At 33.0% G+C, this 23,866-nt stretch overlaps 1 protein-coding gene across 1 annotated transcript in view; it reads right to left on the bottom strand.

Moving 5' to 3' along the window:
* The window catches only part of PTPRQ (protein tyrosine phosphatase receptor type Q), a 285,135-nt gene that overhangs the window by 80,228 nt on the left and 181,041 nt on the right, over window positions 1–23,866 (bottom strand). Inside the window, exons 36-42 of the mRNA XM_051962483.1 lie at window positions 19,719–19,840; window positions 15,140–15,326; window positions 14,393–14,637; window positions 10,131–10,197; window positions 7,823–7,981; window positions 7,208–7,430; window positions 753–826 (exon numbers count right to left, since the gene is read on the bottom strand). Coding sequence (XP_051818443.1) covers window positions 753–826; window positions 7,208–7,430; window positions 7,823–7,981; window positions 10,131–10,197; window positions 14,393–14,637; window positions 15,140–15,326; window positions 19,719–19,840 — 1,077 coding nt within the window. The remainder of the gene's footprint in view (window positions 1–752; window positions 827–7,207; window positions 7,431–7,822; window positions 7,982–10,130; window positions 10,198–14,392; window positions 14,638–15,139; window positions 15,327–19,718; window positions 19,841–23,866) is intronic.

Here is a 23,866-nt window from a genome sequence, read left to right as displayed (position 1 = left end):
GCAATGTAGATTTTAGTTTTAGTAGGGAATTGAATGGATTGAGTGATTTGTGTCACTGTGACTGAGTGACAGTGAGTGACTGAGTCACACGCCAGAACATTTCAGACACAAATCTGGGCTATGAGACCACCTCAGTTTTCATTAGATTAGATCATATTACATCTTACCAAGTTTTGGAAAATAATTTAAATGTATATGCCCTTTTTGTAAAACATTTACAGATGCCTTAATGAATTTTATCATTAGGGCTGCTAAAAATGGAAGTTTGAAATCTCCATGAGGTGTGAGAAAATATTTTTTTCCAAAGGATAGTAAAATTAGAACAAAATATAGCACAGTACATTTCTGAGTAAGTGGTGATTTATTGTGAAAATAATTTCAGACTTTCAAATATCCAGAAGTTGACTAATCAGTTGACTAATAAATATTCTCTTCAATCATATTTAACTCTTTAACATTTTATTATTTAACTTTATTTTCTAAGACCAAATATCAATTAAAATGACAAACTTAGAATTCAAGAGACACATGTAACTTCTTATTTTTTCATTTCTAATATTCTTTAAAGTAGAAATATAGAGGTGAAGGAATTATTTTGTTGACTAATTCTAATTTTGTACCATAAATTAAAACTAGTAGTAAGTCAATATATCACAATTAATTTTTGGATTTTCGAGTAAATGGATATATGTTTAACTTTTATAGTTAAATTGAATGATTTGCTTGGTGTTTAGAATTTTAAACTTTCTTACCTAATGTCTTTACTGGGTCAGAATAATCAGAGTCAGTAAATTGTCCCATGATATTTGTTGCTCTAAACTTAAATCTATAAGAAAAAAAGAAAATTGAATATGAACATTTCACATCACAGAGATATTATAACATACACATATTCATTTAATTGTAAAAATGAGCACCATAATTTTATTTGCAAGCAAATACATTTATAACTTTATATTTTAAAAGCCAAACATTAGTAAATCAATTATGTGCCATCAGTATCTAGAAATTGAACCTTAGAAATAATGGGGAAACAATTTTTAAAATGTAGTAAAAAATAAAAACTTCCTGCTAAATCAGAGAACTTAATTACTTTAGGTTTCTCCATGTCACCCTAACTCCCTCCCCAATACTTTCAATCTACTCTGTAACTACAAAGGATGTACCTTAAAAATACATACATGTTATATACTATAATTAACTTTCTGAGCTCTGCATGATCTAAAAATCCTAAAAATAGGGCAAGATGTGAAACTGACAAATTTAGGCTACCTTGTTCTAATTCTAACTTTACCACTAGATTTCACAGGATAAAAAATGGGATGAACTAAAAATGCTGATCAACGCATTGACCAATCATGAATTCAAAAGACTGATCCTAAATCATACCTCTGCATCTCTTGTCAGAGAGGTAATAAACTAGAGGTGAAGCATGAAACATACCAGAATGAGAAAAAGAGATTTATCTGTGAGAATGAAACCTTTTCAGACTAGACTAATGTTTTGTTGTTTTAATCATATGTTTTGTTTCAATATGTTTTATCTGTTGTAAGAGATGACTTTTATTTTTGGGTGTTTTTTTTTTTTTGAGAAGGTAAAGGGGAATTTTAGGGGGTTGCAAGTGGGTAGGGATAGGATGTAGAAAAAAGAAAAAGGGAAGAGAAATAAAAAATAAAGGAAAGAAGGGAAAGAGGGAGGGAAAAAAGAGGAAGGGAGGAAAAGAGGGAGGGAAGAAGGAAGGAAGGAAGGAAAGAAAGAAGGAAGAAAGAGAAAGGGGGAGGAGGAAAGGAGGAAAGAAAGAAGAAGGGGGGAGGGAAATAAAGAAAAGAAAAGAAAGAATGAAAAGAAAGAAAGCAAAAGGAAGAGAAAAAGGAAAAGGTATCAATAAAACAGTTAAAAAAAAAGCAGAAAGAAATTCAGAAAGGGACATAGGCAAGAGGCACAGTTTTTGTTATTATAATATTAATATATACTGCAAAAATTCAATGTATAATAGTTCATAATTTCATGTGCTTTCTCTTTCTTTTTAAAAATCTTCTTTGTATATTAAAATGTTCATGTTCGTTACGTTGACAAAATGAACAATAATTTTATGCTTATAGGAAAATCTTTTAACTTTGGTGGATCACAATTTCCCAAACCATATAATGAAATGATTTTATTTAGAGATATCTAAATTCCCTACAAAGCTTTTACATTGTACTATTATTCTAGGTTCACTGTGTTCCCAGAGTTTTCTCTTTGTGTGGCATATGCAATAAAATCAATGAATTTGGTTTGCATGTTTGCAATTGAATTTCTGCTATTCTTTCTCATGACATATCATCTGAAGAAGGAAATTATAAATAAAAATGGAAAGAATGATATCTGAATGAAAGCATGACAGAAAAGAATGCTGAGACTCATGGAAATATATCAAATACCTAACATTGACTTATTTTCAAATACTGTAGACAAAATAAGCAGTTTGAAAATGAAAAAATGGATTCACATTGTTAAGTTTATTGATAATTATGAAATAGAAAAATGACCATGTTAATAATTTTGGTATCATTTTCTTAATATTGATTTCAACAATATTTTTGTTTAAATAAAGATTAATAAATTGGTAGTAAGATGGACTGATAATTTCCTAGATGACTCTAGCCTTTGTCTTGACATTGGACTACAATGACTCTGGAAGAGAGAGGGAGGTTCTGCTCCACTCATATCTAATTCACATAAAAGTCAAGATATCCCCTCATGATGTCATTGGTCCTCTTCAAGAAGGAAGGACAAACAATAACAACAGTGTAGGGGGGAAAACAACTTGAAGCTAAGTTTTTAATTTCCATTGTATTATTACTCCATCCTACATAGAGAGTTTAATATATTTTTTTTAAATGACTTGTTCAATTATGGTATAGGAAAGTGGAAAATTGAGATAATGATCTAAAATATTAAGAATCTTTGGCAATCATTTGGTCAAGATGAGAAAAGTGAGAACAAGAGAGGGGAAGTTACTTGCCCAAGCTCACTTAGATTATGACCATAAATAAATCACCTTACATCTGTGGTGCTCAATTTCTTTATCAGTAAAAGAAACTGGTTGTATTTAACTACCTCTAACTCTCTTTCCAAGATTTAAGATACTAGGGATAAGATATTGCTTCTTCTTGCCATGTCATATACAATAAACTCAATATGTTTGGCTCCTTTATGTGATTTATTTAGCATTTCATATTTTTATATTGTGATATAATGCCACATCTTTGCATATGTTTATAAATATAATATATTATGATATATATATGTTTATAATGTGACATCTAAAGGAGTAAAAGAACTGGAGTGACTGAGACCAAAATAGTTTAGGCTTATTTTTGAATTATTTTGATATCTTCTCCAGTTTTCCATTTTGCATTCCTAACTTGTCCATGTATAAAATATTGAATCTTATATCTAAACTCTCCTTTTTTCTAATCTACACTAAAACTATACTCAGACTCCTCCTCTTCATTAGAGAGGTGAGCCTAGATTTTCAAGGCCACAAGAGAAAACAAGAAAGGAACATTGACAGATCTTAACAAATTGGAAAGGTTTTGAGCATAGGCTCAGGGGTAATATCTATGTCTGTCATCTAAGGACTAGCCTAGGAAAATTCCAGAATCTCATACTCAGGAGAATGGCCCCTAGGGAATAATTATTTTTGGCTATAGAAACCCATAGACACAGTTTCTTAAGGTGTAGAGAGGTTGAGGTTATCATTGGAGCATGGGTTGTCCACATCAATGGAATCAGCTTCTGAAGTATTGAAATTGAAGAAGTGTTTATTAATACTCAGAGAAATTCACTGGAAATTTGTAATGGGCTGAGGCTTGAGTTGATGCACTGAGGTCCCAAGCACGTGAGGCTAAATAGTAATTGGACCATACTCTATTAATATATAAGCTTGGAGAAAGAATGGCCCCCCGCCCACTCTTTGTGCAAGTCCTTATGTGTTGTATAGGAAATGACGTTTTTGGTGTGTGGAGGCAAGGGAGTGGAAAGGGAAGCGGAAAGAGAGACTGCTGGCTGGCGTCTTGTTGCATCTGCACACATTGCTATCACAACCGCCCTTCACCTCCAATCCCCCTTCACCTCCAATTCCCCTTCACCTTCGATCCTTCTTCACTTTCACTAAGAATAAAGATTGACGATTTTCCCCTAACCTGAATTCCTGACTCCGGCTGGTTTTAAAACACACGGTCATCACAAAAATCAACAACAAAAAGCCAGTTTATTAATGATTATCAGCTAAAGCAGTCGGCAAGCACTTATTAAAGCTTACTATGTGCTAGGCATTGTGCTAATTACTACAGAACCACAAAAAATAAAAACAAAACAAAAATCCATAACATCAAAAACATCCTTGTCTTTAAGATACTTATAGTCTAATTATAGAGGGAACAGGTAAATAAACAGATACATATAAGATATATAGAGAATAGATGGAGGTTAATTTGAGAAGGGATGGCATTAGAAACTGGGATGTGTACAGAGGACAAGATAAGCCCTCTGGTTTAGAAAATCAGTCACTCTACTTTGCATTTGTTGCTCTGCCTGATGTTAAACTCCATAGAACAAGGTACCCTTCCCAATAAGCTCATCATTTCTAATTTCACCACTGTGCTGTTCCTCAAATCTTGATGGACTCCATCAATCTCAGCCACTTTTCTTCTCTAGAAGAGAAGGCTCGAGGGCAAAGTACCAAACTTCTCCCAAGGCTTTTATAGAGAACAAAACTTAGATTTGGGGATTCATTTTTGCCTTGTTCCATTACACATCTGTTGCTCTGCCTCGTTTCAATTCCATGGAACAAAATGCACTGGCAATGGGTATCCTCTAGAATCTTCCCTTCCTTTTTTGGATTTGCCTCCCTATCACTAGATTATCATCTCCTTGAGGACAAGAATTATTTGTATCCTATATGTACTATAACCTTAGCACATAATAGCTACTTAATAAATGTTAATAAATTGGATCAGATTAATTTTAAAATTAAATATAGATATATAATATAACATAAAATACATTATAACACTATATAATAGGAAATAAAATGTAAATATATAATAAATTTTTAAAATCCTTTTAAACATATTTTTATGTCATATTGTGCAAGAAAAATCACACCAAAAGGGGAAAACTATGAGAAAGAAGAAGCATATAAAAAAGCAAAAGTGAAAATACTATGCTTTGATCCACATTCAGTCTCCACATACTTTCTCTGAATGCAGATGACATTTTCCAGATCAGATTCATTTTTAAATGACCTTATGTTAACATTTAGCTTATGCAATTCCAAACATCAAATTTCCCCAAATCATAGATAGGATATAAGATATGTGCAAGCACTTTCTTTACTTACACTGTAAGCTCTAACTCCTCTATAATTTAGTAAGTAGTGTTAGTATTAGTAATTAGTGGTTAGTTAGTAGTTAGTAGTAAGTTAGTTTTGGCCAGAAATAGCATTCCCTGTGATCAACCTAGCAATCAGACATTCAAATTAAAAATGAAATGTAATTTGTCAGGATGTTGGCTTGTCTAGGTATGCGAGGGGAAAAATTTGGAGGGTTATGTTAGCCCACTTTGTTGTGACATCACCATTGATCTTCATTTATTATTGTTATTTTTCAATAATTTTCAATCATGCCTAATTCTTTGTTACATGTTCTGGGATTTTCTTGTCAAAGATATTGGAGAGTTTGCCATTTCCTTCTCCAACTCATTTCATAGTTGAGAAAACTGAGGCAAAGAGGGTAAATGACTTGCTCAGAATCACTTAGCTAAATACATATACAGGATAAACTGGACATAATCTCAGAGAGAAAGCATTGCAGCATTGAGAGAAACCAGGAAAGGATTCTTGCAGAATATGGAAATTTAGCTAAGATTTGAAAGAAGTCACAGGAAATGGCTATGAAGAGGGAAAATTACCAGCATGAGTGACATCCAGTGAATATTTTCAGGGTCAAGAGATGAAATTTATGTATGTAAAGAACAATAAGAAAGTGAATGTCTCTGAACCATACAGTAAATGAAAAGTAGTATACAAAGACAAGGAAGTCACTTAAATTCAGCCTTCATTTCTAGATTTGTGCAAAAGATATGAAGGCATCCAATTCACAGTTTCAGATGTAGTAGCATATGTAAAATGCTTTGCAAACCTTGAAATACAATATAAATGCTAAATATTATTAGACTCTGGACCTTTATGATTTCTAAATGAGCTACAAGGAACCCCTGATTACAACAATTAGGGGGAAAACAGTACTTGTCAAAAGAATACTAAAAAACTCAATTTTACCTATAGGTAGCCTAGAACATAGAATACAAAGCACAACAAAATACAAATTAAGAGGTTTCTTTTTAACAAAACATTAGTTCCCACACTTCTCACAGTCATAAAATTTCTCTTATTTTACAATAATATTCTTCTGCTGATTCTCTATGGCTGTGAATCATGGAACACCAAGAACTGTGAAGAATGAAAATCCCAAATGGCTTAAAGGGCAATATAAACCGCATGTTGAGTTCACAGAGGTTGTAGTATGTTATCTATGAATGGTGTAAGAGAAATGGAATCAGTGACTAATTATGACACAGAGGGATGAGATGGTGAGATGGTCACACATTGGCAATGGTAGGTAACAGATGGACAATGTTATTGCTGCATTGATACCCACAAGAGACCTAAAGAGAGGCTCTCTAATATACTCAATGATTTCTCTAAGGGGAAATACATGGAAAAGGAGAGGTATTAATTACATAGGACAAGGAATAGAAATGTTATGATCTGTTCCTCCTGTGATGTCCCTTCTCTTCATTGCTCTTGGAATACCAAGCTTCGTTCAAAGAAGTTTTTTACAACTTCTATTTAAGGACTTTCCCGATTCCTTCTACATTTTGCCAGTACCTATTTGCTTTGCAAACATTTTGTCATATGTTTTATATAGATATCTTTTTCTCCAATAAGTTCCTTAAAGGCAAGGACTGCCTTTTTTTGGCTTTTTGTGATTTCTGTCTTTGTGCCCTAAGTGATTAGCACAATTTGTGGCATATGATGCTTAATAAATGTTGATTGATTGCACTAATTGAATCAGTGCCCACACCAGTGAGTCTCACATCCATCCAAGAATGCAAGGAATTTCCTACCTTAAAGGCCAAGAACATAGATTGTACTTACACATATTGCTTTCTTGGTTTCAGGGGACCATTGCAAATTTTGTCTTCATTGCCTGGTATCATACACGTATTATCAGCACCTATGACATATACATCATCATGGCTGCTAAGTTGTAGTTTTTCATCTGTGCAGGGTGGATTGGGAAAACCTTCATTTGCAAAATATGGCCTCGCTTTCTTGTAATATGCATCATACCACTTTGTGATATTTACATCATGTTGAGCTAATTTCAGAGGGAAAGAGAGGCATAGATGATTCTGCTCAGTGTACAAATAAATTTTCAAAGAGACAATAATTTGGTGAATCACAAGCATGTTGGATTTATCATGCTAAAATAGGAAAAATTCCTTGTGACAAACAACATATTCAAAACATCATTTTTGCCTAAGGCATCCATATTTACTTTGTAGCACTCAAACATTTTAGACATGAATATGATGACTATTAGCATTTAATGTTAGTTTTTAAAACCCATAAAATCAAACTATGGCATGACATGTGAATTATTCTTGTGCTAGAGAAGTGTCTGTTCTTGTGCTAACTGTTTTTTACTCAGCAATTCAGACTCAATGGTGTATAATGCATGTTTGTCAGTTACATTTATGGTTATGATACCTCCTGCTTCTGAAACCAGCACTTGAACATTTTTGATGGGTCCATGATCATCATTATAATAACATATTGGCATTCTGATTGTAATGGTTTTTGAAGTAACAAGCACAGTTCCAGTGGAATCATAGACTGGGATTGGCTTATTTTTTGGTCTTGCTGGTGCTGTAATGAAAGAAAAAGAAGTTTAAATTTGATAGTTTTTGTTCATGAGAAATAATGACAATTTAGCATACATTAATATATTTCTGTATGTTTGTGAAGTATTGAAAATATTATCTTCTTTGAGTCACACAAAGATCACTTAAGTAGGAAGTATAAGAATATTCTCATTTACTGAGAAGGAAACTGATTCCTAGAAAGGAAACATGATTTGCACAAGATCATACAATCTGTGACCATGTTAGGGGAGTAGCATCCTCAATTCTGAGGATCCAGCAAATATATTGATTTTTGTTTTGCTTTATATTAAGACCTATTCTGCAATCTCTCTGGTTCACTCAGAATTCAATCTTTGTTAAGATTTAGGGTTTGCTCACTGGTTATTTTGTTTTACTTTAAAATAAAACATAGGAAAGTCTCAATTCAGCAAATAATTACTAAGCACCTACTCTGTACTCACCCCTAATTTTTTTAGAACTAATTATGAGAGGTACTATGGTATAATGCATAACATATTGGTTTTGGAGACAGGATAACCTGAGTTCAAGCCCTGTATCAGACATGTATGAGTTCAGTGACCATGAGAAAATCATTTACCCTCTCATTGGAAGACATCCCCTCCTTATTCCTTAAAGCATTCTGTCTGAACTGTTTTGATTTTATCATTCATAGAAAGAAGACTGGAGTCAGGAATATCTGAATTCAAATTTCACCTCAGTTTCTCACCTTGAATTTACCTTTTAACCTCTGTCTGCTTCAGTTTCCTCATCTATATGGGAATAACTATAACATCAACCTATTTCAGAGTTTGAATGAGGATCAAATGAGATTATATATATATATATATATATATATATATATATATATATATATATATATATATATCTGTAAAAGTCCTCTTGGTTTAAGGCTTACAACTTTACAACTTTCATTACAAATGTATTATATCACCTAGCTATCCCTACCTGCCTACATATACTGACTAGATTACCTTAGGAAAATAACTTAAACTTTTGGTATTTTGGAAAATTCAAAACCACAAATTGCCTTTGGTATTTCCTAGTAATTTGGGGAAGGAGTTACTTATACCAGTGAAATCATAGGTCCTTTCTCTATTACCATTAAAATATCTTTATATTTTTATTTTATAAATATTTCTATTTAGTTAAATTTTTATATTTATTATAAGTATATCATATTTATTCATTTATCATATGTATACTTGTATTTATTACATATTTAATTCAAATCTTCATTATATTATAGTATTGCTATTATTATTACTATGATTAACACTATAATTATTATTATTGTAGTGTTGTTATTATCATTACCATTATAAGGCTTTTGAGATAATGGACAGAGTGCTGGGTTTGAAGTCAGGAAAATACTGGTTCAAATGTTCTTTCTTATACTTGCAACGTGTATGATCTTGTTAATGGAATATGATGGGGAAAGCACTGATTTTTTTATATATGACATTTGGAAATGTAAGGTAGAACCCAAGTTCTGCCACTTAATACCCAAATCATTTAACTTCTAGGGGCCTCAGTTTCCCCAGTTGTAAAAGGAGAGGGTTGCTCTAGGTGACTTCTAATGACCCTTAGAGCTTTAGATCAATGATTCCATTGCAAAGCAGTGTGGAGTTGCCCTAGAGATAGCAGGATTTAGTTTCAAGAAGTGCTCCTGACACTGCTTGGGTGACCCTAATTAGATGAGGAAGCCTCTAGTTCCCTTAAGCAAATTAATGCTGTATTTCCTAGGATCCTATATCTCCAATAGATACAAGACAAATGGGGCAAGGAAAAAAGATCAGCTCCTTTATGGGAGGAGGTCTGGGTGATTTGGCAGTTATCACAAGGAACAGAGTCTAAAGGTTGTGAAATTGAGTAAGGCAGAGACATTTGTCTGGACCTTTGAGGTTCCTTTCAGTGCCTAATCTATGAATCTCTTGATTTCTTTCTTTGTCTCTCAGGTAACTCCTGGCATTTGTGTAGTAAGATACAGACAAATTGGAATCTATGTAGGAGGGGTTCCCTATATTTAGTAAATCATAGGTCCTTCCCGAAAAGGAGTGACATGCTTAATTCCTTGAAGAAAGACAGATTTGTGTTGCTCTTTTGAAAGGCAAGATGGACTTTTTTGTACTTACCTTTAATATCCATTGTTATTCTCATCTGAGCTTTAGGCCCTGCTCCAGCACCATTGACAGCATACACCTGAAATGTAGAGATAATGACTAAATACTTTCAAATATTTGTTATCTTGATGCTTTTTCATCTACTTTATTCAGCATATACTTTCATGTAATGATATAGGCAGGTATAATTTATTTGGCAGAACATAAACAGGCCAATAGTAATCAAGATTAGTATTCTGATGAGGAGTTCCTTGATACAGATCAAGAACAGAGTATAAGCAGTTTAATCTATCTTCTGACAAGAAACTCATGCTGAATTGTTATCTTAGTTTGGGAAATGAAAGATCATATAATTAGTGTACTTAATGTATAGTCCACGGACAACATCAGTAGGCCTATGGGTAGATTTTAGGGGATCAATGAACTTGTATAGTGAAAAAGAATACATCATTTTATTTACTAAATTCTAACTGAAGCTAATCATTTCTTTATAAATTTTTAAAAATAAACTATCCTGAGAAGGGCCCCAAAGGCTTTGCCAGATTGCCAAAGTCCATGACACACAGAAAAAAAGGATAAAAATCCTGATATAGAGTTAAATCAAATACTAATGGTGTAGTTAATTCAAGCAATGACATCAGAATCTCTTCCTTACACTCACTACATGTGCTTTCTTTATCTCCTTAAACATCTGGTTCGGCCTCTCTGTAGCTAAGTAACTCCATGGTTTTCCTTAAATCCATATTCAAGATCCTCTTTTCTCTCTGCTCTGTGATGAAACTCTATTCCTCTAGGCTCCTAGTTTTCCTGTATTAAATCATTCCACTGAAAGTTACCCTTTATACCCTTCTTCACCCCTGCCCTAAGAGATCTACAGACATAACCTGCATAATGTAGCATATACACATAAAACATTTCTGCTTGTATGCAGAGTGTGTGATCAAATGTGCATTCTTTCTATTAACTTTGCATTTAAGGAACTGCACATGCAAAAGATATTTTATCCTGCTTTTTTTTCTGCTTCAAAAAACAAATCTTAGCTTGCAAGGTATTTTCTTTAAACTTCACAAAATTTAGCATTACAAAAAAAGTGAGTTTTAGACTTGTTCTTTGAGTTGTTCACAGGGAATGTAAGTAATATATTGCAATGAGATCATGCATATGAAATCTGATATAATTTGGCATAAAAAGAATTTCAGAGCAGGAAGACCACCACTTTTAAGAAAAAATGAATAACCTAAAATGAGTAGTATGGGAAATGTTCTTTCATGGGATTGTTCAAACCAGTTGCAAGATTCTAGAACAAAAACATAGTGTGGAAAATGTCATTATATTTTCTGATTTACAATTCCATATTCAAATAGACTTATAAATGAAAAAGCAAGGAGATTTAAGAATTTTGCAATGTAATCAATTGGTCAACAGCACTTAGTGATTGCTCACAGGCTGCAAGAAAAAGTGACATTAGATAGGAAATAGACATGGCTGCTTAGTTTCATTCCATAGCCTACAGCCAGCGTATTATCACATAACATAACATTATACTCATTATAAATAAATAGGTGAGAAGAATCATGTCATGATGGAGAGAGAACGGGATCTGGAGTGAGGAAAAACATTCTGTGACATATTGATGGTGTGACCCTGGTCAAGTCTTAATTACTGAGTGTGCCAGGTAATCCTTTCAAAGTACACATTGCATATTATAAGTAAGTTTTCCATCTGCACCAGTAGAAGGAATTCTCATTCCACAGAATTTCTCGCATCAATGAAATCTCAGGTCTGGACAAAGAAATTAATCATAAAAATAATTAATAGCAAAAATTATTACAATAATCTATAAACATAAACAACTTAAAGATGATTGTAAGTCTATAAATGCCAATAAGTTGGAATTATCATTCGAATGATAATAGAGAGCATAAAGTAGTGGGAAACAGTGTTTGACTTGATCTTAAATGATACATGAATATTCACACGAAGTAATTATGTGACTATTGGCTAGTTACCTAATCTCTTTAAACCCTTGGTTTATTGATCTATAAAATGAATTTAGTAATGGCTCCTGTCTTTAAGGAAATAGGTAATGCATTAACTGGATGAGTCTGGGTTTGCTGGCAAACCTAAGATAGGTATTACCATCGTCCTTTCACTTAAGATAGTATAGCACAAATCTACTCATGACTTTGCCTACTTTAGAGATCTGATGTATTTAAAGAAATTATATTTATATGTATGTATATGAGAAACACTTTGTATATAAAGCACTCTATATATTAACTTATTATCATTTGCTGTTGTTCAGTCATTTTTCAGTTATGAACATCTCTTCATGATCCCATTTTGGATTTTCTTGGCAAAGATACTAGAGTGGTTTTTCATTTCCTTTTCCAGATCATTTTATGTATAAGGAAACTGAGGCATACAGGATTAAGTGATTTGCCCAGTTTTATACAGGTAGTAAAGTGTCTGAAGCCACATCTGAGCTCACAAAGATGAGTCTTTCTGACTCTAGGATAAGGCTTCCATCTACCTCTCCATCTAGTTGTTTTAGGACTATAATTATAGGAAACAGAAATAGACATGTGCAGTAAAATGACTGGATTACAGAAGAACTCAAAAGTTACTCAGTCTTTAATTGGGCCTTGAAAGAAGAAAGGGAAAAGGAAGATTAGGTGGGAGTCATGAACAATTTAAAAGGAGAGAGCACTGCACATAGACATAAGAAAAAATTACTGAATACTCTTAATTGTTTGGATAATGCTTATCATCATTATTAGGAATATTATTTTTCTAAAGGATCTGGTAATGGAGAATACAGCATTTTTCACCTGCATTAATAATTCTTTTTAGGCATGGAATTTTTGTTCGCCACATGATGCCAATTATACAATCCCTATTGAACTTGTGAGAAAACATATCTCTTAATTTCCAGTGTCCATCTTTAATCTATGACCAAACCTCACTCTGCTTTGTTTCCATCTTATGCTTCTCTCTCTTTAAGGTTCATGGTTTTAGTATTGGAAGACCCTTTAGAGGTTACTACATTCATCCATTTTACAGATGAAAAAACTAAGGTTCAGAGAGTCAAGGGATTCCTTTGTCCAGTGTCACACTACTAGCCAGTGTATGATGGTTGACTTGAGCTCAAAAATCCAGAAACACTGATCTCTCCCCCCCTCTCTCTCCCCTTCTTTTTCTCTCTTCCTCTTCCTGTCTCTCTCTCTCCCTTCCTTTTTCCCTCTCTTCCTCCCCTTCCCTTCTCTCTCTTCCTCTCTTCCCTTTTCTCTTTCTCTCTCCTTCCTTCTCTCCCTCTTCTTGTCTCCTCTCCCCCTCCCCTTTCCCCTCCCTTTTTCTCTCTCCTTCTTTCCCCCTCACTCTTTCATTTCCTTCCTCCCTCCTCCCCACCTCTCTCCCTTCTCTCCTTATCTATCTCCTGCACCACACTGCCCCTCATAGATGTGCACATTCCCCTTTTATAATGACCTTTTAAGAATAGTATGACTCATTTGTTTGGTGCAGTTTAGGTAAAATTCCTGCAGGACAGGAATGGGCTACAACCGTCCTTAGAAGATGATAGTCTACCCCATGATTCTACATACAAGTTGCAAATTCAAACAATAGCAGAATAGAAAAACAATCACAATCTTAAAAAGAAATAGGAAAGACAATTCAAATTTGCATAACCTACAAGTTGTTATTTACTGATTACCTATTTACTTAAATATCCAAAGTTAAGTATCATTCAAATTTGAAAAGTTATTTTTGTTTTTGATATTATGCTAGGTTCTATCAAGAGTTGAAGCCATAAAGGGTTTCAAAACCTTTTCTATAATTAATTACTCTGTTATAATTTTTTAACCTTTTCTTGACTGGTCCTTGACCACCTCTTTTTGTTTGTTTCCAGGATTCATTTAATATTATAATCAATCACTTAGCATTCTGTATTTTAATAGTACTTATCACAATTAAAAAGAAAATCATTGAAATCCTAGATCTAAGGCTAGAAGAGACCTGATGATCCATCTGCTATAACTCTTGAATTTTACAGATAAAGAAATTTCAGCTTCTAATTTAAATAACTTGTCCAAGATCATACAAGACAGTAAGAGAAGGGGAATTGGAACCCAGAACTTTTTTTCTCTCTATTAGACATATCATTCAGTTACAAATAGTAAACAGTATCACAAAAAGCTAGTAATTTAAAATAGGGACTTCTGATTCCTATTTTTTCAAAATTTAGCTTTAATAAGTTGCAAATTAAGAGCCCTTACACTTATATTATACGTGTGGCCTCCTTTTAATCCTTCTAACATTGCAATGACTGATGTGTCTGTTTTCTGAATGATACTCAGATTGTGTATCTGAAAGACAGTGGGATCGTCTTCTCTGTACACCAAAGCTTGATAGACTCGGATATTTCCATTTGGTTCAGATGGTGGAAGGAAAGTTAGCTGGAATTTTGTGACTTCATCAGGAATCTTCTGAAATGTCATGTTGTTTGGTGGATCTTTAGGTGCTAAAAATAAAACAAATTGCTTTCTGAAGTCTTCAACTTACATTGCACTTTTAAAATTATATGTTATATGTCTGTATGTATGCATATAATATGCACACATAAATACATAGATATACACATGCATGCATATATATATACATACTTTTCTGATTTTTTTTCCAATTTCTACCAATACAACTCTTGTCAACACCTTTTCTTCAATTCATAGTTTTAGAGTTCTAACTAGAACACTGAGAAGTTACATGACTTGTCCAGTATGTATCAGAGACTGGACTTGAATCCAGGTCACCCTGTTCTTGAAACTGGCCTTCTATCCATTAAACCTGGAAGCTTCTCATAGAATTGTACCATTTTAATTTCATATTAAAACTTTCTTATAAGAGATATGCTAGTAGTACATATATAGATATATATATTTTTAAATTTTTGTGTGGATTGCCTCTAAAAAGAAAATCAACTAGAAAATTTAATTCAAGGAACACTGAGCAACTAACTCTCTTACCTGATTCTAATGTGGTCACGATGACTTGAGCACTTGCCTTGCCATCTATATGGGCTGAACTGAGGTTTCCAGTAAATGCAGTGATTACTACAGAATACCTTGTAAATACTTTTAAATCCGTAATCTCTATGGTTTTATTTTCCTCATTTGCTTTGATGAAAGAAACATTATATTCATCACTATCTACCTATAAGGTAAAAGAGATAAAGAGAAACCACACGGAATTGAAATGAGTAAATCCGAGTCATAGGGATTTTATGTGAATTATATTCTTTTTGTAATTTGTATTTCTGCATTAGATCATTCTGGTTAATTTCTCTAGCTATAGATCTTCATTTAGTTGGGAGTGACTATTTCAATATTTGAAAGTGAGAAAAATAGCAATATTATCAATGTAAGGGGGCTATTTTCTATATATATTCTATATGTTTCTATAGTATACACATATCCTCCCATATCTATAGAGGGAAATATAGATATACATGTAAGGTTATTTCAAGACATGAACAGGTAGCAATACAGTAGTTTCCCCACTGGGTCAGATTTGTATAAAATACAGCTGCTAAAGTGTTAGGTTAGTTCAAGCATCCTCTTCTTTTGACAGATGTGCCTCTCTAGCTCCACTGAGAATTAACCTTAACTAAAGTTCGGATGTACTAAGCAGACATTCATTTCCGGAGATGACCATCAACAGACAAAGTACTGTGTCTTGCTTAGGAACATAGCATTGAATCAAAAGAAGGCCATAAATGACATTGCCTCCCACCCGAGTTTTGAAAGCAATTTATTTTATACTTGATTTACTCTTCAAAATCTTATTCTGTTCTGTCTATGTTTCTTAGATTAAAATTTACATACATTGCAAGGAAAAACACAAAAATCTTGTTAGTAATTTCCTCTCTGAGGAGAAGAGTAATAAAAAGTTTTTTTTGTTTTTTTTTTTTGAAAATGGATTAAAAAACAAACAACTAGTTCTTGACTCATGACATGAATTTGTAATTCCTGGTGGCAGCACACTGGTAGCAATCTTTTCTTCTTAGAAGGAGGAAAGGTTATCTCCATAGATATAAGAACTAAATTTATGATAGAATTCCCAAGGTGAGAAAACTCCTACCAATTCAGGTTGATACCTTCTCTGAAACTTGTAATTTTAGAGAATTGCCTAGATCACTGAAAAGTTAAGTGGCTTGCCTAAGATCACATACTCAATATGTGTCAGAAGCCAGATTTGGGCCTAAGTTTCCCTAGCTTTGAGTCATGTTGACACTTTGTCTCTCTGTCTCTGTCTCTATCTCTGTTTCCCTTTGTCCCCATTTATCTGTATATCTCTGTGTCTGTTTGTCTGCCTCAGTCTCAGTCTCAGGCTCTATCTTTGTCTCTGTCTTTTGGTCTAAACAGGATCTTTATTTTATTTTATATTTTGGAGGCAATCAGAGTTAAATGATTAATTCACAGTTACACAGCTAGTGTCTGAGGACAGATGAGTTCAGGTCTTCCTGACACTTGAGCAGGTACTCTATCCACTTTACCACCAAGATATCCAGAGAATTTTAAATTATAAACTATTATAAAACCTGTAAAGCTAAGCAAGTGACATCTTGAAAGAATTTTAACCATAAAAATTTTTATTTTGGAATTTACTCATCATGAAACAACTCTTTTCAATGAAAACATATCTTCTCTCTCTCTCTCTCTCTCTCTCTCTCTCTCTCTCTCTCTCTCTCTCTCTCTTTTTCTCTCTCCCTTTCTTTTTCTCTCTCCATCACCATCATAGTTATAGTCTTATTCTGACCCATAGGATTCTTTCCCTTGATCCAAAATGTTTTAAACTCATGGCTCAGCCTTTTTCTCTAGGCTACATTTTTTGCCATTACCCTCAAGGATATCAGTAAACATGTTAAATATTGCTTTTAAAATCCTAACTTCACATTTCCTCAATCTCCTCAAAATCTATAATATCCATACATCTCCATCTAGGAACTCCTTGAGGGTAGGGCCTTAGGGACAACTGGCACATAAGAAGAGTTTAATGAATATCTGTGTTGACTTCATTTGATTTCTACTTCATCACTCTAAATTATCAGGACTTCAAACTCTTGAAACTTGAAATACCACAATTTTTTTTTTCATTTTATAATTCCCACAGTCAGTTTTTCTATTTTATTTCGACCTCAAATACAACTTCCTTTATCAGTAAATCATTCAACAACCATTTATTAAATGCTTACTATGTGCCAAGCACTCTACTAAGTGCTAGAGATATTAAGAGAAAAAAATCTTTGCTCTCAAGAATCTCTTAGAATATTGGGGCATTAAACATATATACATTATATATAAACATTAAATACAAAGAAGCTATATAAAGGATAGATTGAAGATAAACACAGAGGAAAGGCATTAAAATAAAGAAAAACTGAAAAAGGCTTGTTTTGGGAGACAGATATCTAACTGTCTTAAAGGCAGACACCACAAGGGAGATAGGGAGATTTTATATACATATATCACACACATTTATATATACATGCACACATATACACATATATGTTTATACTCATAAAAATATATATGTATGTATATACAAATACATATGTATAGCTACACATGTGTGCACATATACACATATTTGGGTGCACATACATATAAGCATATGTATACACAGAGAGAAAGAGAGAGACAGAGAGGCAGGTAGAAAAAGGGAGAGAGACAGAAGAAGAGAGAGACCCATAATTTCCACATAGAGAGAGCTGAGGCTATGTCACAAACAATAGGTTTGAAAATTAAAAGGGAAACCAGACTTTTTTAGTGGTAATCTATTATTTTAAAAATAATCAATGAAATTTCAAAAAGAATAATTTATTTTAATTAACAATTTTTTAAAAGTTTGGATTTCAAGAAAGATTTAAATGCATTCAACTTTAATTCTAAAACACCAGTCTAGGTTTAATCATTCATGATGTGACCTGAGTAAATTTTTCTTTAATCATCTTCATCCATTTTCACCTGAGTCTTATAGTTAGGGTGGGAGGTAAAATATTGATTGAAGGCCTTCTCTTTTCCCATCTAAATCCTGAATTTTAACTACATCTGACTGAAGGGCAATGTTTCCCTGGCATGTGTTACAACTTTAGAAGTAGGAACTGATTTATGCTTAATTATTATTTAAGGTATACTGAATTCTCAAAGTTCTAAAAAAATACAGAGACGTTTTTAGGTCTAACAGGCATTTGGTTCCCCAGATTGTCCCCAGTAAGAAAAAATAAACAGACTCTTGAATGAGGGGAAGGGCATAGGTTTAAATTATGCCTCTGAAGTTTTAGTACTTAAGTCACTTAATTTCCATGATGCTCTATAAAATGAAAGGATTGTACTAGATGACCTGGTAGGTCCCATCCAACTTTAGATTTATGATCACATGACTTTTAACAGAATTATTTTTGCTATTTGCACAGTTTACCTTTTAAATATTGTACCAACAATTCCCTCATGTATAAAGTAGGATTGCTAAGAAAAATGACCTTATTTCAAAAATGTTTGTGATTATTTTTCTTATTTAAACCCTATCTTTAAACCTAGGTGATACCAAATATTTTCAATCACAACAGTGTTTTGCCTTCCCTTGTCTTTACTACAATGTCTCATGCTTGGGTAGAGGTTATCCTGGGCTCTTGAAAAATGATCCTCTTGAAGGATAAACCATATTTGTTCCTAACAAATAGGAAAGACCTTGAGGATGAGCAGTCTATAGCTGTTATCTATAGAGCAACCTAGTTAAGCTTGAGGGAGTTCTGGTCATGAGTAAACTTTTCAGGCAAAGTAGTTCAATGAATCATTCAACACACATCAGTTAGCTACTTAACAGAGAGGATTCACAGTCTCTGTTAGTAGAGAGTACAATTCATGCTAAAGAATTCCCTCCAAGATCTGCCAAATATTTAGCTGAAAAATCCCTGAAGCTTTCATGTTTCAGGTATTAATCTGTTTCACTGGTCACCAAGACCAGAGAATTCATCACTAGTGGCCAACCTGCCTTTCCACAATTAGTTAGCCAAGCAGGCACAATATGCTGCTTTGAGACTTTTCACCAGCATAGAGATGGAAATGTTTTCTTTTGATGGCATTTCCTTCATGAACATTGATTTATGTCCATGCATAATAAGGTATCATATTTTTCATTAATATTAATTATCTTAGCTAAGTTCAAACATAATTGCAGCAAGAAAAGAGCTAGGAACCAAAAGTAGTAAAAGAAAACAAACTGTTTTAGCAAGTCATTTATTTTCCATTAAAATGATGATTGAATATTTTTTCTTTTGAAATAGATGGTATTATCAGTGTTTTTAAATGAACAGAGAAACAGAAAATGATGTAACATACAAGACCATAGACAGCAATGCATTTATAAACATTAAGCTTTATTTTAATTCATTAGTTGAACATTTACTTATAGAATATGAACCTAATAAGCCTTTATATATATATATATGTGTGTGTATATGTATATATATATGTATATATATATACATATATATATATAAATATATGTTATTATCACCCAATGAATAAATGAAGAAAATCTTACCGACTTAATGTCTATAAGGTAGAAAGTTGGTCCAGTGATAGCAATAGGTTCATTCCAACTGATATTAATACTATAAGGTGAGGTAGCTATGACATTTACATTTTCAGGAGGATCATCTGGAGCTATAAAAAATGGAAACAATCTTACTCTTTCATGTCTGAAATAAACAATTTTAACAACAAAATAAGAGAAAAGAGAATTTTCATTTTGTTTTGAAATCAAAAATTTTTATACTATATTCCACAATACATCTGTTTCTCTCAAGAAAACTGAACCATATTAGATAGAAATATTAGATATAATCATGACTTTTACTAAGCTATTTTTTCCAGAAAGAATTCTACCCCTACCCCTCCAAAAAGGTATGAAGATAGGATTTGGAAATGTTTTATTTATAAAGCAAACGAAGGCTCAAATTTAATCTGAGAAAGAATGACTGGGAAATACAGCTTGAGATACAAATTTTTTCTAGTGAATTATGTTTTCTATTTACTAAAGGACAAAGATAAAGATTAGATGTGTGTCTTCGCTGGGTTAAGTTATGACTGAGTGAGGAAGCTCTCTCTATCAATGCATATTGGTGTCTTCTCTGGTATTTAGAGTTGACTAGAGCAAGAAGGACTGGCCAGATGGTAAAGTGGGTATAGAGTCAACAAGAGAGTAATTAAAATATGGCTTCAGATTTGCTAGCTGTGTGACCCTAGACAAAACACTTAACTCGGCTTCAGTTTCTTCATCTGTAAAATAAACTAGAGAAGGAAATTGCAAACCACTCTAGTATCTTTGCCAAGAAAATCCTATCATGTCTAAGAGTTGGACATGCCTGAAAATAAGTAAGAAAAACAACATAGTATTGAATGATTAAGTGACTTGCTCCAAGTCACAGTCAGAAAAAATCAGAAGAGGGACAGAGAATAAGATCTTCCTGTATGCTACACTTAATCTCTTTATACATACTGCCTTCTGAATATGAATTGACTTGAATATATTGTTTCTACTTGGAATACTGGAAATGAATTTATTTTGTATAACCAAAAAACTATCAGAGAATTGCTGAATAAATTGCAACTAGCAATTTCAGTGCCCAAGGCAAGAAACTAGAAGTATTCCTAGAAACATGTATTACTGAGTATATACAAATGATGCATTAAAATTATTTGAAACTCATGATGTGAAAATATTATAATGTTAATTAAAATGAATTTAGTTGAGAAGGATGGATAATTAGTTATTATAGCAAGAGTGCATGTGTTAAATTTTTATAAACTAGATTTGCCCTGGAGAAAAAGACTTTTTATTATCCCTCCCTTTATTAAATCTCTTCTTATATGGTCTCAATGAAAAAATGTGGTGTCAATGAGGAGAAAATTGGGAGAAGCCTTCCTAACTGAAATTTTTTGTTAAAACTTTAAATTGATCTTTATGTTTTTTCAACTTTTCCCTTGCACCAAACCTATAGTGAAGTCCTGATGAGGAAACTTTCTCTATCCAAGACTAGTACCTATTCTGTAAATTATGGTCTTGGGAACTTGCCTGGAGCAACTGGTCTTTCTCACTCCAAAAACAATCCTTTATTCACTGCCCCACATTTGGGATGTATTCTTGTTTCAGGAACCAGGAGGTGAAGTAAAGGAGAAACTTTAAGAATGTATTGTTATTCTTCATGGAAGAATAGAAAGCCAGGTTGGAAATAACAGGTGATTGGTATAGGAATGGAGGGAAGACAAACAATTTTCTGGGCTTTTTTAGAAGAAAAGAAAGTAGACGACAGAAAAGTTGATAGAACTTATCAGGCCAATAGCCTCCATATTCCCTTATTCTGATAACTCACTAGAGTTTTCATATTTCCATCACTTTCACTATTCTACTTTATTTCCACCCTCCCTCATGACTGCTACCATTTAGAAGGTAAGTAAAAGACTTACCTTCAGTGAGTTGCTTTGTGGATAACTTCTGTATCAGAAGTGGGAAAGGTGAAAGGAGAGAGATGATTTCAACAAACCAAAAATGGTAGAAATATGTTCTGAACATTCTTTATATAATTAAATACATTTTCCTTATAGAAACATCTTATATGCTTTAAGAATGTATGTGTGTGTATGTAAGTAAACAACCAATAAATAATAAATAAATTATGCATATGGCAGTTAGATGGTACAGTAGATAGGGCTCTGGGCTTGGAACTAGGAAGACTAATCTTTGTTTTGAACTCATCTTTGAGTTAAAATCTAGTCTTAGATACTTACTGACTGTGTGATCTTGGATAAGTCATTTAACCGTGTTTACCTCAGTTATCTTTAAAATAACCTAGAGAAGGCAATGGCAAACCACTCTTGTGTCTTTGTGAGAAAACTCAAAAATGGGATCATAGTCAAGCACAACTGAAATGACTGAACAACAACTTATGCATACATACATTTATGTAAATGTGTATATGTGTATATATTTTCTTGTGTAATGGAAAGCATAAAATGTTTGGGTTATGTAAATATCACTTATGTCGGTTAATCAATAATTATGTGTTAAGTGCCTACTGTGTGCCACACATTGTATTAAGTGCTGAATTACCATAGAGAAATCATTGATACTTTCTGGCCTTATTTCCTTGATTTGAAAAACTGGGATAGTAATCACAGTCTCTACTTCAAAGAATTCTCATCAGGAAAATTTTTTAAATGGAAGAGATTGACAAAGAACATTTCAACAAAATATTTTCTCCATCAATATAATGGAACCACTCACTTAGACCCTAACTTTGCCATTCCCAAAGCATTTACAGAAGAGTTTAAAATGGCATGAAAAAGAAAACTCAGAAAATTAACCAAATGAGATCAAGTGTTTATAGAGGATGGCTGTCTCCAAAGGGATTCAATTGTGAATGAGAGAGTGATGTACAAGGTGTCGGAAGGAGAGGAAGAACACAAAAGTGTGAACCTTATTCTATAACCATCTTCAAAAAAATTGACCAACTGAATATCAATAACCAAATTATTTGCTTACAAAATCTTGATTAGGGTCTTATATCAAATCAGTATATAATTTCATCAATTTAGGATTTATTTCCAACAGGGATATTGACTTGATCTCATTGCCATTGTGGTTTGCTGATTAAAAATACACATATGATATATAGCCTAATAATATACCATAAAAATGATGAAATGGATAGTTTCAGAGAAAACTGGAACACCTGCATGAGCTTCAGTAGGACTGAAGTAAGCATAACTATAAGAACAATTTATACAGTGATGGCAAGAGAAAATAACTCATCAATACAGTGACAAACTATGCTCCCATAGACCCAAAGCAAAAGCATAATAGTTCTTGTAATATAAGTAAAAGACAAGGTACTTACTCCTAATTCTGCTACCCAGTTTAAAGACACATTTTTGGACTTGACTAGTAAGGGAATGTTTTGCTTGACTGTGAATATTTATTATTGTTAAGCTGGGTAGCAGAATTAGAAGATAAAATTAATGCTTGTTCATTGAAAAAATAATGTTTTAAAGTATTTGATTCAGTAGAAGAAAATGTTACCTTGAAGACCCTCCCATCCATATACCAAGATCATTTGAGACTCCTTAGAAGAAGTAACACCAGAATTAACCCTCTTCAATAACATCAGTTAAGATATAAAACAGGGTATATTTGTATGTAATGGGATTTAGCACAGTGATAGAGGAGCTCCAAGGCAGATTTCAGATAGACGAGAGATTCCTTGTGGACAGGAAGATACTACAGATGATGCTGTTTTAAAATCAGTAAAATTTTTAAAATGGAAGAGATCTACAAAGAACATTTCAACAAAATATTTTCTCCATCAATGTAATAGAACTATTGCACTTAGCCCCTAATATTACAGTTCCCAAAGCATTTACAGAAGAGTTAAAATGGCATGAAAAAAAGAAAACTCTGAAAATTAACCAAATGAGATCAAGTGTTTTGTTTTCATTGTATTAAACTGTAAGATATGGCAGACACTCCTGGAAAAGATATGTAATAACTCACAGAAATTTGGTTAATCCATCTACTCAAGAAAGACAAAGTGGAAAAAGAACATCTATTGTCTAGATCCCATTATTCATTATAATGTAGGTTCTATTATATTTGTACAGCAGTATGTATATCTTGAGCAGAAAATACAGGTG

The sequence above is a fragment of the Antechinus flavipes genome, chromosome 5, assembly GCF_016432865.1.
Source record: "Antechinus flavipes isolate AdamAnt ecotype Samford, QLD, Australia chromosome 5, AdamAnt_v2, whole genome shotgun sequence".
Classification (NCBI taxonomy): domain Eukaryota; kingdom Metazoa; phylum Chordata; class Mammalia; order Dasyuromorphia; family Dasyuridae; genus Antechinus; species Antechinus flavipes.
The sequence above is the reverse complement of the archived record's forward strand: the minus strand, read 5'-3'. Positions and strand labels throughout refer to the sequence as shown.